This window comes from Antrostomus carolinensis, unplaced genomic scaffold (assembly GCF_000700745.2).
Source record: "Antrostomus carolinensis isolate BGI_N321 unplaced genomic scaffold, ASM70074v2 scaffold3670, whole genome shotgun sequence".
NCBI classification, from domain to species: Eukaryota; Metazoa; Chordata; class Aves; order Caprimulgiformes; family Caprimulgidae; genus Antrostomus; species Antrostomus carolinensis.
Genome location: NW_010287558.1, coordinates 15,521 through 34,528, shown reverse-complemented (window position 1 = coordinate 34,528; position 19,008 = coordinate 15,521). Strand labels below are relative to the sequence as shown.

The 19,008-nt window shown below is 39.6% G+C and overlaps 1 protein-coding gene across 1 annotated transcript in view; it reads left to right on the top strand.

Moving 5' to 3' along the window:
* The window catches only part of SUSD4 (sushi domain containing 4), a 31,303-nt gene extending 12,643 nt beyond the window's left edge, over nucleotides 1-18,660 (top strand). Inside the window, exons 5-8 of the mRNA XM_010163248.2 lie at nucleotides 13,524-13,715; nucleotides 14,180-14,324; nucleotides 16,053-16,435; nucleotides 17,616-18,660. Coding sequence (XP_010161550.1) covers nucleotides 13,524-13,715; nucleotides 14,180-14,324; nucleotides 16,053-16,435; nucleotides 17,616-17,644 — 749 coding nt within the window. The 3' untranslated portion in view covers nucleotides 17,645-18,660. The remainder of the gene's footprint in view (nucleotides 1-13,523; nucleotides 13,716-14,179; nucleotides 14,325-16,052; nucleotides 16,436-17,615) is intronic.
* Nucleotides 18,661-19,008: the final 348 nt, after the last annotated feature.

Below are 19,008 nucleotides of genomic sequence, written 5' to 3'. Positions count from 1 at the left end.
TAAAGTCATGGAGAGGCTCTTTTTTCTTGATAATTTAAAACATGAGATAAGAACTGCTGCCCTGACAGTTCTACATTTCAAATAACCTGACAAAAGTTATAATCCCCAGTCAACTATGATGATCTGTGATGGGGGGATCAGTGTGTGCCAGACACTGGGTCAAGGCCATCTCAGAGGCTTCCTGATTTAGATTCAGCCTCCCTTTTAATCACTTTCTTATTGTTCTCTTTAAATGTTAAAACTTTACAGGGTGATTTCATGTTGGCATCCCATCTGTGCATGTGTCGAGTCAACCACAGGAGACCAAAGTCTAGAGTGTGAGGCTTGCAAAAGCAGGTTCTCCTCGGCTTGGGGGCTGTCACTGCTTCTGTTGGGGCAGAAGAGAGCACAGCAGCACTAAAAGGTCACCCCTGACAAGTGCCCTTGTGAGCTCCTTGTAGGGATGTTTCAGCTGGTATGCTGCAAACTTCAAAATTAAATCCAGATAGGGTAAATCAACTTGAGATGTCTTCGTTTGGAAGTCTTTAATTCAAGTGATTTATGGAAGGAGCGCCAGTCTCCAGGAATCTTGTTACAATCCACTACTCTTAATTAGTGGAAAAAAATCCCTCCCTGCATATTTTTTATTCTGCACCTTGCATACTGATGTCAGGCTCATTTTTCAGCATTCCTTTTACATGTGAGGTATAATCTTGCCAAGCAGTATTTTTCACAGAGGAAATCGGCAAATAACAAATTAATTCCATTTATTTATTTCCATGATCAGTTCAATATTTATTCTAATGACATTTCCTGCTAAGTATTTTAATATGGTAATGATTAAAAGCAAATGGTTGTTAGGAAGCTATAGTAAACCATTTTAGACCTTTTATGCTGCAATAAACAATGCTGGTTGCAGCCTTCTTATTTTGATATATGTTCTTCTTAAAACCTTCACAGTAGAAATTTCTTAAATATGTGTGTAATCACACAAATGCTATATGTCAATATCTCATGAATTTTTTCCTCTTTATTAGGCCAAATAAATTCTGACTGAAGGGTTTGTAGCTCTGTTTAAATACATAGTTACACCAGGGACCACTCAGCTCCCATCCTACAGCATGACTTCTCATGCTCAGTCCAGTCTTGTTCTCAATCTCGTGAAGCTCAGAGCTTCCACCAGCTCTGGTGAGACACTAATTTTTGCTGATGGGGAAGAAGATTTTTCTGATAATTAAAACCGCTGTTGCTTTATTCACAGCACAGTGCATGAAAACTGTGTTACCTGGTACTGAAGTGCAGCCAGCGCTGCGATGCTATGCGGTGGCTTCTCCGAAACAGCTGCTTGGACCTGATCAGGGAGGTTGTTACAGCTCTGGCAAATGAGGATGTCTGTAGTTCAGATTGCCAAGTATTTACTGGTACAAGATCCTCTTCTTAAATGCTTCTACCTTTGCCAAATTTAAAACATTCAGATTGATCTTTGAGTGTCTGCCTCAAGCTGAATCATTTGGGAAGCTTGAGTTGAAATGGTTCAGCTATAGCTGAGAATGATAGTAGAGAAAATGGTGTTGTTTTTACCAGTGCTAGAAAATTTTATAGTCAGTTAGAGGATAAGATGAAACATCTTAACATTGAATTTTCTTCTCCTTTAATTCCTTGATTTACATCTTTAACTTTCTTAATATCCTTTTTCTAGTGGAATTCCATAATTATGCAAAAGTTTTTAAAAATTTATTTTGTACTGAAACTTGTTAGACATTTACAAGGATATATGAAAATCTAAGGAAAATATTAATTTACTTATTTATATGATTTTTAATTTACCAATTTTGGGTTAATCATCCATCTGTTGAAATTAATGTGAATTAGTGATTGCCTTCTGTAAAATCAGATATACAAAAGATGAGGGGAACCCTTAAATTGAAGATTACCACATGGGGTATAAACTTTAATTATAAAATCAGATAGCTTCCAGAAACACAGGGGGGGAGGGAGCAAACGCTTAAAAACATACTGGTATGGAACTCTGTGAAATTAAATATATAGAAATATGAAATGTTTATGATATGATACTTTAAGGTGAATAAAGACATTACACAGAATGTGGAGACCTTTAAAAAAAAAAAAAAGCCTGGGAACACGATCTGCGTATGATTACACACCTTGCCATCTGGACTCTGTATTTTAATCTTTCATGCCCTTTGGAAGATTTCCAAGAAGATGTTACAGAATGGTTCTTACAAAGAACTGAGGGGAAAGCAGGCAAAGAGAGGAAAGGCTGGGAGAATTTGATCTTAGTCCTAATGCTAGAATATAAAGCAGTTGGATGGATAGTGTAATTGGGAATTCCTGGCTTTTTTAAGAGGAAAAGGGAAAACAGGTTGATTGAATTTGCAAACAGACATGATCTTGTTATCTGGAATGTCTGCTTTCAGCATCATCCCAGCCGAACACAAAAGCCAGTCCTACAGGAAATCAGATATATTGCAATATCAAAACTTCATTCTCCATGCAAGAATCAACAGATTCTTTAGCTGAAGTTAAGCTTGAAAGAACATTAAATAGAAAATATTTCAAATTTTTCTAGGTAGATTCAAAATAAAAATGAAACAAGCATGAGAAATAGGCTTCAAAGGGGAGAGTCAGAGTCAATGAGTAGAAGAGAGGAAAAACATAGAGGCAAACTGAAGGCATTTCAGAACTCTGGTATATAAACTCACCTCATTGTGAAGGGAGGTGAAAAGATACAACACCAAGCTAACAATTGATTACAGAAGGGATCCTGGAAGTTATAGAAGCTATGAGAGAAAGATAAGAGAAGGAAGGAATTAAGAAAATTGCACAACAAACCAGAAAAAGTGCAAGGGAACCCCAAAAAACCTACCTAGAGCACTGGGAAATTTCTGAAGAATAAAAGAGGGTTAGTCATATGAAAATTAAAACCAGCAAAGTATGTTACACATAAAAAAATATTCTGGAAAGACAGGCAAGAATACAGGACGGAGATTTAAAATTGTTCTGCTCATAAACCTGAGCACAGGCACACACAGAAGAGGGTCTGATAATTCTGACATAGAACCTAGAAAGTAAAGAGCGTGAAAGAGCACTGGAGGAGGGTGATATTATAGGTGAAATACTTTAGCCACTTAATATTTCAAAACAAAGTATCTTAAACTTTCTAACCAATTACATGCAGGACACTTTGAAGGAAAGCTTCAGTTCTTACATAACAATTGCTAATGCCATAAACAGTGATTGACACCGAGCTATATGTTTGATGAACTATGCCCTTAAAATATTTTAAATTCTTGATGGAACATACAACAATACACTGAGAAAAAGATACAAGTCAGCCTGTAATCATTTTATGTTTAGGAGCCAGAATAAAGTAAGCAATCCTAAACCTGAGATACTGTACGTTAGTTTTCTCCCTGTGTTTCTTTGTTGACATTGAGAAGGCCTTAGATAAATTCCAACATGACAGACTGATGCATATCCTCAGGGAAGATAATGTTGATGCAGCAGATCTCCAACAGATAAAAATCCTATAGAGCGAGCAGAGGGCAGCAGTACAAACAAGCTGTGAAACACTGTGGCATTAAGAAATTAAGAGAGGTAGATACCAGGATTCTGTTCTACGTTTACATCTACTCAGCTTGCAGGCAGGAAGGAGAATAAATTAAATATTGCTCAACTGCCAGAGAGGTCATCCAAGTTAACTGAGTTAATGTTAACGTAAGACGCATTGATAGCCTTGTTTTTAATAGCTCCAACTAGAGTGGCGTTTCGGAATATATTCACTGCCTACAGCAATACTTCTTGCAATTCAGGAACAACAACCAGCAGTAAATGCTCAAATAGCATCAGCCAACAGTATTTTTGAGCACCTTTACTTGGGCAACATCTTTACATCGGTAACACCTGTAGGCTGATGGCCAAAGGATGAAATAGGCTGAAAGTCACCCTGGGGGTGATTAAGTCGTAGAAAGCACATGTGAAATTTAAAAGGATGGTTCTCATTTTTTTAAAAAAGTAATTCAATAATTCTATGTGTTTCTGTACTGTAGACAGTTAATTTATTCATCACCTGAGATCACAGAAATGATACATGTCTGGCCACCCTGTATGAGAGTGGAATTTGAACACTTTAAGGAGCTGCTTGTAGGTGATTTGGAATATCTGGATTTTTGTGCTAGTGGAGAATCCTAAAAATCATCTGTACACCTTTACCCTCAGCTGAAGAGGCAAGGAAAAAAATGAATTCAGAACGAGCCCAGTGACATGAAATACTAGGCAGACAAGTCATGTTCTTCTGTGGACATAGTGCTTAATATCATCCAATCACTTAATGCCAGCAAGTGCACTGCAAAGTGAATCAGAAAGAAAACCAGACCCCATTTCAAGACAGAATGATACACAAAAGTGGGCTTTTCACAGCTGTCATTATGAGGGATGGGGGGTTTAAAGAACAGTCTCCAAGTTGAAGACATTGTTTGAAGAAGAGAAATACCATTATATTTCTAAGTGACTGCTCCTTTTTTGCATTGCAGAATTTTTCTTTGATCTTCGCTGTGATTGAAATAGATGTCTTCTCCACTGTTCATAGCTTTTCAAGAAAGCAACAGAAAAACAACTTGTAATCTGTTTCTTTTATGTCTTCTGTTTCTGCTTGATGTACAGGACTGTCACAGCAAATCATTGTTTTACACCTGCTCTATCACCTGTGTACCTTTCAGAAACTCCTTAGCATTTCCAGAATCAGCCAGACATCCCAACTTTTTATGGAGTCATAATTTCTGCCCTGAAGTTCCACATTAGCTGCCAGATGCATGTAGTATTTTATCTACGGTGCTCTAAATATGCTGAGGATTAGGTGGGGGAAGGCAGACAAAATTTCTCCCTGAAGGCTGTTTTATAATATTAATCTTTAACTGTATCTGGCAGGGCTCCTCAGAAAGGAAAGGCGCACTACATTGTCTACCTTGAAATCAACCATCTCTGTGCTTTATGGACATGTTCATTAAATTTGGCTACACAGTGCAATTAGAGAACATCTTCCACAAATGGAGGGAACTGTAGCTACAGATTTTATGCATTACAAAGTCTACTCGCTGCGTAGGTTTGTTCACTTCCAGAGATAAAAAACAGTATTTAAAAGGTGACAGTTTCACCAATCAGTGTAGGCAGGCACTTGATAACTAAACGTAAATAGCAGAAACCAACACTCTTCTACACCTCCCTAGCCTTGTAAGCTGGTTTGAGGCATTACGGTGCTAAGATCACCTGCTGGTTTTCCTCCCACTTTTTTTTCCTAGTAGCACTCCATTGGGAATGAGACTTTATGCTTTTCTTTCTCTCAGGTGGCATGGGTTGATTTTCTCAGCCTTCAACGAAGCCCTGGAATAGAACACACCTCATCTATTCCAGCAAGTCCAGCTGGATTTGGCATTCCAATCTCATTCCTGATGACTGGTGTGGGTGACACCACACAGGCTCAAGGGATTCTTGCTTATAAACAAAGAGGAAAAAACAATTAAAGAGAGGTTAAAATAGCATAAAAATATGGATATGTCCATGTCAATGAGCGCTGTCTTCTTCAGACGTCCCTGTCAGGTGCTTTTATCTGTCTGGTTGTCTTAGCCAGCTTCCCAACAGCTCTCTCTCCCTCCTCCACCTCTAGTCTACTTCTAAGCACTTTGACCTTTTCCAGGTCTGGGGTTATCCTGTGACAACTGTCAAATACCCAAACCTTGACATACTTTGAAGCTCTCCAATTCCTTCCTGTTAGGTGTCTGTGCAGTCCCCATCATCTGCTTCTCAAAGTTCTAAAAAGACGATTACTCATCATAAAGTCAACCACTCATGAGAAAAGGAAGAAACAAAACTAGAAGCAAGTGATGAAGAAAGCTAAAATGATCTGCTGGAAATGAGACCACAGTGCTCCAAGCACTCTCATGTGACTAATGAGTATAAATATTTCCTTAAAGATAATCATGGGCTTCTTGCTAAAAGAATTCCTATCTCTCTACTGCTGCAAACTCATCATCAGTTTTTGTAATTTAAATGAAAATTGCACTTTTAAACTTGTGATTTACAGGAGAAAGATCACTTGGAGTGTGTTTCATCCCATATGTGTTGTGAAATGCATTTGAAACTAAAACCATTTTTTCATAAGTTGCTGTGCTGGGAATGGCAGAATTGTGTGTGACGAGTGTGCATTTGGCATGATGCTCCTGTAGGAGCTCAGCTGACTAGAACTGCAAAATGGGCTCCATAATTTGTAACTCCAGTAGCAAGGAAGCTCTGTGTATGACAAGTGATTGTAAATCACCTTCTGTTTCCATTTAGGAATCATTTAATGTTAAACTATTATTAAAATAGGCTTGAAACTAGTATTACACCTAGTTTCATTTAGGCTTATCCAGCTGGGATCCATGATAGCAATTTTCAGCAGGATGATGTTTGTTAAAGCTAGACCAGAGAAGCAGCTTTTCTTTAAAAACTTAATTATTCAATTCATTTCACACTCCGTAGAAGGTGAAAAATGCTTCTGACTGTGTGCACATAGCCTTTCAGCTTACCTCGCTATTGTAGCTGGTACAAAATTACCCAGGGGTGATTGTCTAGGGGTAGAGCAAGCAGCTTGGAGCCAGGAGCCCTGAGGTATATTCCAAGATGCTTCAACATTGCCTTGTTGAATGGTCTAGAAAAAGTTGCTTAACTGTTAGGTGTCTTTTCAGAAGAAAATGTGTAGGTGTCATTGTGAAGGTTAAGTAATTGAAAAAGGTTAAGAATGAAAATAATTTTGAAATTATTGGCTAAGGATACAATATTTTTAATAAATCTTGCTGTAGGCTTTCATTAAATTTGCTGTCAACTTCAGAGTTCAAAATAAGCATCTTTTATCTTTCTTACTTTAAGTCATGTCTACTGTCAGGCTTGATAGGAGTTACTTTATATATTAGTGCTCACTTAGTTTTTTTAACTATTTTATTCTATTTTGGTATTACTATTGTTGCTGCTGCTCTTTTGCTGTGGGAATGAATAATCAGAATAATCAGAAAAATTCCTCAAACCGTGTCTTTACTTTTAAAACACAAATTCAGCAGCCACAAAGTTTTTCTCACTTGTTCCACTGCAGCTATAATATGCACTAAGTCTCCCTTCACAATACTGGCAGCGTTTGATATGGGAATGTATCATTAGGATATTGTTAAGTCAATGTTCATGATAAATGAAAAGTTACTCTAGTAAGACTTCCTTTTCTGCTTCAATTTCAGAAGACTGACATTAGAAATAAATTCTCATTAAGCAGCTGTTCTAGACTGAGATGTTTTGACAGGGCTTATTTTAAAGCAACTGGCTTTGCTACGTCCTTCCTTTTACAAACCTCAACTGGATATGAGTGGTTGAGTCCAACAGTTTTCCTTCCATCCTGCTTACAGTACTGGACAATTTAGTGGGAATTTTTGTTCTGTAATTTTAGAATTAAAATACTTTCATTTTTTCTATTACTATAAACTAAAATCTAAGTATAAAATATAAGAATCCTTTTTTAACACTTGAAGTGCAGAAGTCATTTTCTTTTCCTCCTCTTCTTCCTGTTGGCAATCCACTCCCCCTTCCCCCATGCACTTCCCTATTTGATATTGCAACAGAAATACCAATTTTTATCCACTACTTTTTGTCTTGAGATCTTTTTGGTAAAAAAATAAAATCAGTAAATTCTCTAAACAGTATAGTGCCTTTAGAGTTTAAAAATCCACAACTAACAGATACCTTTTTTTGACCACTGATTTATTTTTGTTTGTTGGTTTTTACAAACTCCTAAGAAACATTTTCATTTGTGAAAGATGCTAATGTTGGTGTTCCATCAATTGCATATAGGCTATAGGCATTAAATTCCCCTCCATACCAACTATGTTATAATGTGTTGTTATGTGTATGTGAGAGGATGAGGAGCTTGAAATTAGGGCTCTGTACAGTGCAGTGCAAGTGTGATTCATGTGCTGGTGATACCTGTGGAAATGGCAAGGTCTGGCAGGTGAACTGGACAGGAATTTTTTAAGGAATATGAAAGAAAGGTTTCTTGGTTGAGTGTTTATTTTGTTCTGAAGGTCTGAAGAGTGATGACCCTGAAATAACCAAGAAATTAAGTTTTATTAGCACAGTGTTCAAAAAGAATAATCTTTACCTTCTATGTTCCTGTAAAAAAATGATTTTTCATACACAAATGTGTTTGAAGGCAGCATATGGAAAAGGATCCATATAGTGGATCCTGAAGCCACTCAGTGAAGCCTCAGGTGGGGACCAGGTCAGCCTGGATGGGAAGAGTCAGACCTGCTGGTCTTTGGTCCTGTGCAGTATATCATGGCTCAAGTTAAACATTGGTTGGAATGCAGTATGCAGATGACAGATGTCTCCAAATTTCTGGTGTTAATTAGTGTCCTGATATGTATCAGAACAACAAGTCAGGGTCAGGAGAAGCTCTTGTTCTCTTCCAGTTTGTGCACAAATGAGATGTGTCCACCTCTCTGATTACTGTCTAGTGAGATACACTGGCATTTTCTGGGCACATTGGAACTGTCAGTTTTTTACCTGTGTCTTTCTCATCATGAAGTTTCACCTTAATCTTCTCTCACACTTTGTATAGTGAGCAGGCATTCACAGTGTGTCTGGAAGAAGTGTTATTTTTGATAAAGTGCAAAGGTTGCTAACCCTGTCCGTCCCTCTGTCAAACAGAAAATGACTGGCCTTACACTGGGGTTTGCTGCTACCCCAGCTAACCTAGCAACTAGTATCTACAAGAAAGGCAGGTTAGTAGCTAGAGAAAAAAACATACTATGCAAAAAATCAAAGGTGGAAAATAGGCTTCTTGGTTATTTCTACCCCATTTTTGTAAGTGCCCTGTATTTCAAGACATTTTTGCTTTTATTTTTGGGCTCACATACAAAAGCTGGGCAAAAACTGAATAAAAAAACCCACCTAGACACCTTCCTGTGTGATCTCATTTAGGTTCCTGCTCTGGCAGGGGGGTTGGACTAGATGATCTTTCGAGGTCTCTTCCAATCCCCAACATTCTGTGATTCTGTGAAATTTACCTCCCACCTACTTTGATCAAAGACTAAATCAACTAGCCATTGAACTGATTGACTAAAAAGAAGGTTTTGAGCACTGTAAATATTGGTAACTATACTGTTAACTTTCTACCAGTGGCTTTTAAAAAGTAACATGACATCTTTATTCTATGCCATCAATGTTAATTGAGAATATTATGCCAAGCCAAAAAAAATCTTCCCTCCCTCCTAACGGTTCCAGTGTCAACAGAGCAGAACTACTGCAGCATTCTCTGGGCAGAGTTTGAAAAGCTTCTTGACCATAATGGGTAGGAAAAATTACTGGGTGGACCCCATTTATTCCTCCCATGTCTGGACAGTAGGTGCCTGCAGCCTGCATAATCCTCGCAGGGACCTTGGTCCAAGGGATGTGGCATCACACTGCAGATGCTGCAACGGAGGGGGCACACAGAGGGACACAGCCACCTTGGTCTTTTGCTGTGCTGTCTCTTGCAGGGACCCCATAAAGCTGAGACTTGGTTCTTGGCACCTCAAGGCAGCTCCCAGAAGGGGGGGCTGCCTGAAGGCACATCTGCGGGTGGGACACACTCTGTTGTCTTTTGTTATAAAAAGCTCTCCTATTAGCCTGAAACAGGTCCTCTGCTCCAAGCCAGTATTTGACAGTGTTGTAATACAAGGCTCAACTGCCCAGGTTTTAAGGTCTTCCTGAGAGCGCTAATGTTTCATTAAAATCAGTCAGAGGAGAAAGCCCATAGCTTATCTCAGAGGAGAGCCCTCAGCTCCAGCAGCTCCTAAGAGCAGGCAAGGAAGTCCATCAAATCAAATCAGTAATTCCTCCCTTCAACTTCCTTGAGTAACAGGCATCTTGAGCATCCCGGAAGGGATTTGTTTGCCATATAAACACACTTGTTCTTTCTTTTTGATGAACGATTCAGCTTTTCAGCTGTGAACGTTGAGCTGTAAAGTTCCCGTAAATCCCCTTACAGTCTGTGGCCAGTTGCTCTATAGAGACTGATCCAGAGATCCAGGATCACGTACTGCAGAACCACCAGCAGACACTACCTGGATTATGTCTGTCCAAGCTCCAAAGTGAAGGACATACACATGTGATCTTTTAATGTTGATCATCAGAAGATAAGACTGGATTATCCATGCTGGATGTTATAATTAGCGCATTAAAGTCTCAAAAGCCTTATAAAGTTAAGATGCTGAAAGCTATTGGTAGTAAACATTTGGTGTCACATTTAAGAACAGCACCTAGGGCTTTTTTTAAGCTGTGAGAACTTCCTGAAGTAGAATTCACTTGTCTGTATGCTTATTTATCGTTCATACTGTTGTTGGCTTTGATAGCGAAAATGTACTTGTCAGACACAATTTTGTTTTAATCAGTTTGTGGTTATTTTCATTCTGTGAGTTTGATTCATTTGCCTGAAGTCCACAGCCTGTAATTTCCAAATATAATTAGGACTTGTCACTGGGAATGCTAGAATTTTAACTTCCCTGGAAAACTTCAGTGGGCTTAGGTTTGCCACCTGAGTTTTCAACCATATTTGATCTGGCACATTCCTTTAATCTGTGTAACCATTATCATACACTGGTATCCAGCATAACACTAAGTAAATACCAGCAAAAAGGGATCTGACCCTGTCAGATCTTCTGACCCTGTAAAAATCTTTTGTCTTTAGGAGCCAAGACTGTTCAATGGCCCTCCAGACTTTCATAATCTTGCTTTTCTATGATCAAACCTAAGGCCACTTCATGGCTGTCCTGCCACTGGCTTTAAAGGATCTTGGGCCAGGATGATCATGGGAATGGAGCAAGTTGAGAAAGGGACTGGGCATACGGCTAACTGCCCAGAGCTCAGAAATACTTAATTTTTGGTTGTTTGTGATGTATCTCATTCAATTTGATTTTATTTGGAAAAAGAGGCTCTGAACTCGAGCATTACTGATTGTACATGGGGGCCAGTTTGCCCATGTAAATATTGGGGCATCCTGAAATGGGAAGAACATAAAATTCACAGGAGGTGGTGAGGGATACCCCTGACTCTGACAGTCCAGCTGATGGAAGAATGAAGAGCTATTTCATTTGAGCTACACACCCTCATTTTCAAACAAGCTCCACTGCATCTGCTGTTTATAAAGAGTGTTTAATGCAGGAGCTGTTGGCAGGTACAACTGCTTAAAACTTGACTGTAATTCATGATTAATACTCTGCAGCACATTAAAGAAATCTTTTCAGAAGTTTCCAGGCAGCTTCAATACATAAGCATTTCCCTTGAAATATGGAGGGTGTCAGAGGAAGGGATGGCATCCATTCTTAGCACTGGGGACATACCCTACATGAAGAGTGATGCTCTTTTTTTCAAGTTTTGTAAGATAGGTTTCCATTTGTAAACAGACTGACAGCTCCATATCTGCATTGTACCCACAGTGTATTGTTTTTAATCTGCCTGGAAATGTGTCATTCCTGAGCTGCTCCACGTTGCTGGGACACCAGCACTGAGGCTATTTTTATTCAGCAGGCTGCTTTGGCCCTTGGTGACATGAAGAGGTTAGGGATGAGGCAGCAGGTACATTGCTAGAGAGGAGCAATTTGTTTCTCTGAGTGATTGCTCTCTGTGGCAAGATGTGCTTTACTTTGCTCATTGCTAGAAAGGTATTGGGCATCTACAGATTTCTTGCAGCCTGTCATAGCTTGGCAAAATTCAGTTGAAAAGAAGTTTCAATTGCCTTCTTCCTGTGCTCTCATGCTCTAAGCATAGATAATAAAAATATACCAGGTTTCCTTATGGCAGGCCAGAATCGTTGCTTTCACTGGTAATTTTCTTTTTAATAGAAGAATGATCCCTGATATGGACAAGAGGTGCTTTCGTACTGTTTCAGTCTGACATCTTTGCCCTAGCCTTAAGAAAATTGTTTTCAATCATGAGTTGACTTCCCAGTAAAGCATTCTTCTTTCTTGTGGGCCTAGAGACTTTGGAAAGTATGCAGAGTATTGAGAATGTGAATTTTTATGTGAATTACTTGCTCTGATTTCAAGTTATTATTAAGCCTTGCCAATGAAAGTGCAAACAAAACCATGTCTGCAGGGGATATGGAATAGACATTGCTGCACATTGTAATCAGCCTCTCTTGAAGATTCATTTAATACCTTGCGTATTTTTTTATGAAATGCATTATTCATATAACGAGATTCAGAGAGAGAAGCAGCTGAATTGTAATTTCTGGGAAGAGTCTTTTTCCAAGAGATGGCATTTTCATTATTTAAATCAATGCAGCAGGTCTTGCCTGCATGAGGGAGGCATGAAGTGAAGGGAACAGCCTGTAGATGGGGCACTGAGTCAGTCAGTTCCTGCCTCTGAAGGGAAATAAAACAATCCATCCAGTAATTTAAGCCCTTTTTGGGTCAGTAGGTAGCCATTTGAGACATCATTACACTTCGTAGGGTTTTTTTTTTTCCTTTGTGTTAGGAGCACTTAAGAAAATAGTAATCAACTAACACTTACTCAGTGGAAAAGTTTTCCTCTTATAAAAATACTGCTTGCGAGCTTCTTTACCCACTGCTGTTTCCTAGAGAGTGCTCCCTCGGCTCTTCATTGAGTTCATCTGCCCAGCCATGTGAAAGGACATTGCTTCTTGTTTCAGGGTCTACAATAAAAGTTCCACATGTTTATATTGCAATTCTTTCTTATTTTCATAACCTTATGTAAACCACTGTATTTAATTTACACAGGCTCAGCCCTGTTACGCCTAAGACCTCACTCCATCGATGATCCCACTGAGATCAGTAGGTCTGCTCAGAGATAACAAAAACACAAATAACACCAGCAGAGTTTAAGCTCAGCTTAATAATACAGTGGTACAGACTAATTGCTTAAGCAACATTGTGTGCTGTACGTCTTTTGCAGCACAGCTGATGGCAAACTTATTTTAAGTGAGTATTTAGGAATTTAATTCATGTATATAATAATTTAATTATGTTAATGACACAAAAAAATAGGATGTCACAGCTGATTTTGAGACACTTCCTAAGAAGAGGGATTCTCTTTTTATTGACGGTCCCCCTTCATCCCCATATAGCCATCTTATAGACAAGTGTCCCCTTTTGTCTTCCTCTCACCCTCCCCTTCCTGCAAAGGATGGGAAGCTTCCCAGATCCCATCTCTCAGGCCTTTAATCATGCAGGTGACAGCAGAGCTTGCTGGTGTCAGTGAGAGCCAAAAGCAACCCCCCCCAACACACACTGGGCGGTGGGAGGTGTGTGCACCCATCCACTGCTGCAGATGGACACCTGGCCTCCTGGCAGCACCAGTCTGGTACCACTGAGATAAACCCCAAAGCTGCAGGGAGCCTGACAGGGAGCCTGAAGCGTGCCCTGTGTATATTGACACACTGAAGCTATCCAGCAGCGGATTGCTGGCGTTAACGTCTTTCTCCTTTTCTCTTTGATTATTTGCCCAAGTTTGTCCACTACCTCCAATGGTGAGTCATGGAGACTACATCTGCCACCCACGGCCTTGTGAGCGTTACAACCACGGGACGGTGGTGGAGTTTTACTGTGATCCTGGTTACACCCTCACCAATGACTACAAGTACATCACCTGCCAGTACGGAGAGTGGTTCCCCTCCTACCAAGTATACTGTGTCAAAACAGGTAAGGGAGCAGCAACTTCTTCCCTCCTTCTTAGAGCACATGTGTTGGTCTGTAATGCCTGGTGAACTTCATCTGTTTCACTGTTAAATGAACACTTGATTTGAAGATGCTAGTAAATACAGTATATTTTTATTTCTGAGATCCTGAATGATGCTAAACCATTTCAATCGTTAGCTCTTCAAATGCATTTTTTAAAATCTTCTGGATTTTTTTTATATGTATATAAGTTGAGATCGTAGTTGCATATATAAAAAAAATCAAGGGGAAAAAGCAAGGTCCAGCCCCTGTAGCAGCTTAATGTTAAGGTTGCTTTTGGTATACGGCATTGGGTTCGTGTGTGCTTTTACAACGTATGTATAAAAGATGTCTTGTCCTAACTGACATTTCTGAGTATTGTTGCAGTATTATTATAAAATAATAATGGTAATAGTCAAGCACAACTCTTGTATTACCTTTTTTTACAGAACAAACCTGGCCAAATACACAGGAGACCCTCTTGACTACATGGAAAATAGTGGCGTTTACTGCTACCAGTGTTTTATTAGTACTGCTACTGGTTATTTTAGCCAGGATGTTCCAGACCAAATTTAAGACACATTTCCTTCCAAGGTTTGTATTCCATTTTTTTTTTTTTTATTTTTTTTTTAAGATTGAGGACCTTGATTCAGTTTTTACATTCAGCACTTCTTACTGAGGAGATGGAACAGCTCATGAGCCTTGCAGGTACCTTCTTCTGCTCTGAGCAGAAGTCTGTGAGCCACTGGTGTCGAAGGGCATCCCCAGAATCATAGAATGGTTTGGGTTGGAAGGGACCTTAAAGATCATCTAGTTCCAACCCCAAAAACCCGCCATAGTCCTTTCTGCAACTAAGATAAAAGGTGAAGTTTGCCAGATTCACTTGGGGAGTAATTACAGCTCTACTACTGAGAATTGCTGCTTCTGCATGTAAAAATAGCTGACAATATTTTTAAATACTCATTTTCAGGTGCTGGGGGAATTAATTTTTTAACTACTGTAGACATAGTAATGTAAGTTTTAAGAAAGATTTTATTTTTCTCTATGGACAAATTTACATTAAAAGTTTGCTTTCCTTTAATGAGCATTATTTTAATCACCATTCATAAACATCTCCAACATCTTCTTTTATTTCCATAAAATACCGTGCAGCTATGAGCATTTGTCATTGATTCTCACAGCACTCCTCATGAGACCGGTAGGTGGGCATTATTATTATCGTACAACTAGAAAAACAAAGGCAGGCACGTGGAGTTTTAGGCAAAGCTAGTACTGTATCTGGGTTTAGACTTGGTTCTAGTTTTCAGTCTGCTCAGTTTGCTATAGACCTTCAGTGTGTGACTCCTCTCCTGCATTTGCTTTTTCTCATGTCTCTATTCTACCAGGTACAGAAAACAGAGATGAAAAAGCTGTCGGGAAATGTATGCAGCAGAAAGGACTTGGTGATCTTAATGTTAAAGAAACGTGTACATAAAAGTATACAGATTATATAAATAATGTAAATTTCTATATGCATATATGTGCATATATACAGTATATGGGGGGTAGTATACGTATGTAACTAGGAAGATCTTTAGGGTTATGGGTTGCACTATGGATAGCTTTATAGCCCATACTTGTCTAGCTTATTGAAATGGCTTTCTGTTCTCTCCTTTCCAGATGTTTTCATGTCCTAAAGGTACTTGGGACCAATTCCCTCCTGCTAGGTCTCTACTGTGATTTAAATGGCTACTAAACAGATACTTTAGGGTTTAACAGACCTTCCCAATTAATAGAAAGGCTTTGCTTAAAAAAGAAACCATCTTAGTACTGGTTAAGGAAGCCTTCCTTCATCATTTACAAGTAAGATCTGAAGGAGGCCACAAATCTGGCCACCAAAGCCCTGCCATCCAGTCATAGTCATCTCAGTGCCTGTTTACATGGGCTGTAAACACTTCTGTGCTCTAGCACACATCTTTCCAGGGGTTCAGACACTTTTGACTGGTGAACTACATCTGTGATCCTACATCCATGACACCTACCATGCATGGCACTGCAAATGGTGCTCCTTATCTCTTCCAACCACCTGTTTTCCTTCCCTTCTCAAAACCATGCTTCACATTACCAGTTTCATTTTTCCAACTGTAACAGATTCCACCTGACTGTCAACTGGAGCAGAGTTTTGCAAACCCTTGAAGCAAACATTTCTGTGAATGTTAATGACCCTGTAGCTTCATTTTGTATTATTAGAAAAGTGCTGTGTCTACCCAAGTTCAGTGGTTGCTCCAAGGTGCTTCTGACATGCTCCTGCTCTCTGTGATAACTTGTCTGTGTTTGACGTAGAGGCAACCAGGAGGGCTCCATGGGTGACCCCGACTTTGTGGTGGTGGATGGTGTTCCTGTCATGCTGCCTTCCTATGATGAAGCTGTAAGCAGTGGCTTGAATGCTCTGGCACCTGGATACTCAGCCACCACAGACCAGGGGCATATTTTACAGACAGAAGATCAGAATCCTCCTGCTTACCCCGGCCCCCGGATTACAGACATGCTGCCTAGTGAATTTGAGACCTGTGACAGTAGGTTGGGCTCCTCTGAACTGCTCCAAAGTTTGTACCCATCCCCAGCGTGCCAAGCGGCAGCGCTTCCCGGTTCAGATCGAACTGATGGATCCCGCAGCACTGCCGGGGAGGCTGTATCCACAAGTCCACGGATCGATATTGCAGATGGTGAGTCTTGCGTAGGTGCAATAGGTGAGTCCATAAACAGGAGCCATTTGTTTGTGCTGTCAGAGCAGGAATATAACAGCTGACCTACTCCTGCTTTCTCCGTGGTTTTGACCACATTTTAATTTGGACATTTTTTAAACCATACTACCCATGATCATAGAGCTTCGTGTCTGTGATATGTCCTTGCTAGCTGTGGGTTTGAATCCCAGGCCAGAAGGTTTCTCTCCAGACCAGCAGACTCATTAGGCACCTGTGTAGAGCAGCAACACCAACCATCATCTTGCCTGTCTTGGTCTGTTCATCTGCTCCTCAGCTCCTACACTCACAACTCCTTCATGTGCCATGGCCTTCAAAGCAAAGAACAGGATTTTCTCCTTAAAATGGAAAGCATGTCACGTTTTCATACTCAGCCAAAATTAGCAGCCTTTATTAACAAACTCATCATGTCTGTGCGTACAGCAGACTGTTCGGTCTGAGGCATGTGTGCGTTAAGCCATGGACATGGGAGTCACAGCATAAGGGGAATGTACCCACAGGGCCATATATGACCTGCATTTAAATTGAACATGAGCATGCATTGATATCATTTCATTGAGTTCTAATGGAGCTGTATGGTGTGCTGCTCAGTGTGTTAAGAAAACTAAATAGCTTTCCTTGGAGACATTTAAAAGGAGTGGCTCTGATCCTGCTCTCCACAGTCACTGAGAGTCAGTGGGCAAAGCAATCTCTATGTGACTTACCAGTAGAGGTATCCTAAATTCAGTGTAGGTGAAGCTTTAGGTGAAGGAAGCCTTCCTGCTTCATAGGGTTGTGGCTACCTTGTGGTGACATCATGAGGGGAAGAGGACAGCTAGAAGGAGGAGGGGAGGATTATGATAATGCCATTAAAAGTCCCTGCCTACTCTGAATGCCGATTCAGTGATTACTGTAGTAGAAAGGATGTTTGCATTTAGGTTTTTTTGGGCCTAACTTGTTTTAGAAAACCTGGGTAGTTTTAGTAGATTAATTTTTCATATAGGTGTTAGAGCGTAAGAGGATCTAGAATTGGCGACACCGTGTGTCTTGTTCAGATTTTTACAATGTCCATTTCAACTTTTCGGAATTGCTAATTCTAATACTCTGCAGAAGTATAAAGGACAGTTACAATCGGCAATCAATGCTATTCCTTTTTCTTGCCTAGAGATCCCTTTGATGGAAGAAGACCCTTAGCCTGCACAGAGACGTGTCTTCATTGCACTGCCCTGTTGGATGACATGAATCACAAGGATTTAGAGACAGAAATGACTGTCTGTGGATTTGGGGAGGGTATTTTCCTACTTATCAATCTTCCACACCATGATGTCACCAGATTGGGTGTACATCTTAATCCGCAGCAGAGATAACAGCATCAGCATTTGGAACAGCAGCAGTTTTATGAATGAATCCTGGGGATTTGATGAGAGCAGATGTAGAAAAAGAACTGTGGCTTTTTAGAAATGAAATGTATATCTGCATCGCAGAAAGTCATATGGCTCTGTAAGAAATACTATTGGATTTTGATACTAACTGCCTCACAAAAGCATGTCGAAGTATGTAAATTTGCTTATAAAGACTGCTTTAAATGATCTATGGACCTCTAGTTTACGACGAATCCTTACAATATAAAAAAATACTAGTACTGAAACACAAAAAAAGAGGAAAGATCCTCTTTGGCTTTCCTAGGATAACCAGGAAGCTTTTGATTTAGTTGTTGGTGATTTTGTTTCAGACTATGTCTGCAGAAAATATAACAGAAATGTTGGGATTCATATATACTTTGATGTATGATAGCAAATATATATAAATATATATATATTTAAAAACTCTTAAAGAGAAAGAAAAGGAAAGACTCCAGGTCACATAATGATCTGGAGATTTTTTTAAAGGTAAGGCAGAATTTATATAATTACAATATTCAAGGTAAAGTATCAATATTTGTATTTATGCAAGACTTCTGTGACTACATTGCATTTGATAAATCCTGCTATAATGAGAGATCTAGAAAAAGATAAAATTATTAAATATGTGCTTAAGAAATGTTGAACTGCCCTGCTTCAACCCTTCTTAAGCCCCTACAAGTCTATATATACTAGAGTAATCTACAGTCATAGCCCAGAACACTGCCTTGTCCCTGTACATTCTGGTAGTATTCTGAGCCATTATTGTAGAATACTTTAAAAAAAAAATAAAGTTCAGTTTCAGTTCTTTTGACTTACCCAACTGTGTTGCCTTTTTTTCCCTTCCCCACTTCTTTCACCTGCTCCCACCTGAAGGCTGAGATGGCAGCTGAACACCTGGGGCGGGGTGGTTTTGGTCAAGCAGAGCACATGAAATGGATGCAGCAGTGGCATCGCTTCTGCCGATGCTCCACAGCTTCTGTAGATGTTTTTTTTCTCCTCTGCATGCTACACCACAACATTGTGCTAAAGCCTGTAGGAATGGTTCACCTTTATGGGGTTACAGGCTATTCGGTATTTGTCAGGAAAATTCCTGGCTGTTTCATATGCTTATGGAAAGCCAAGCAGATTTTCTCATCTTATTTTTGGTATTGCACA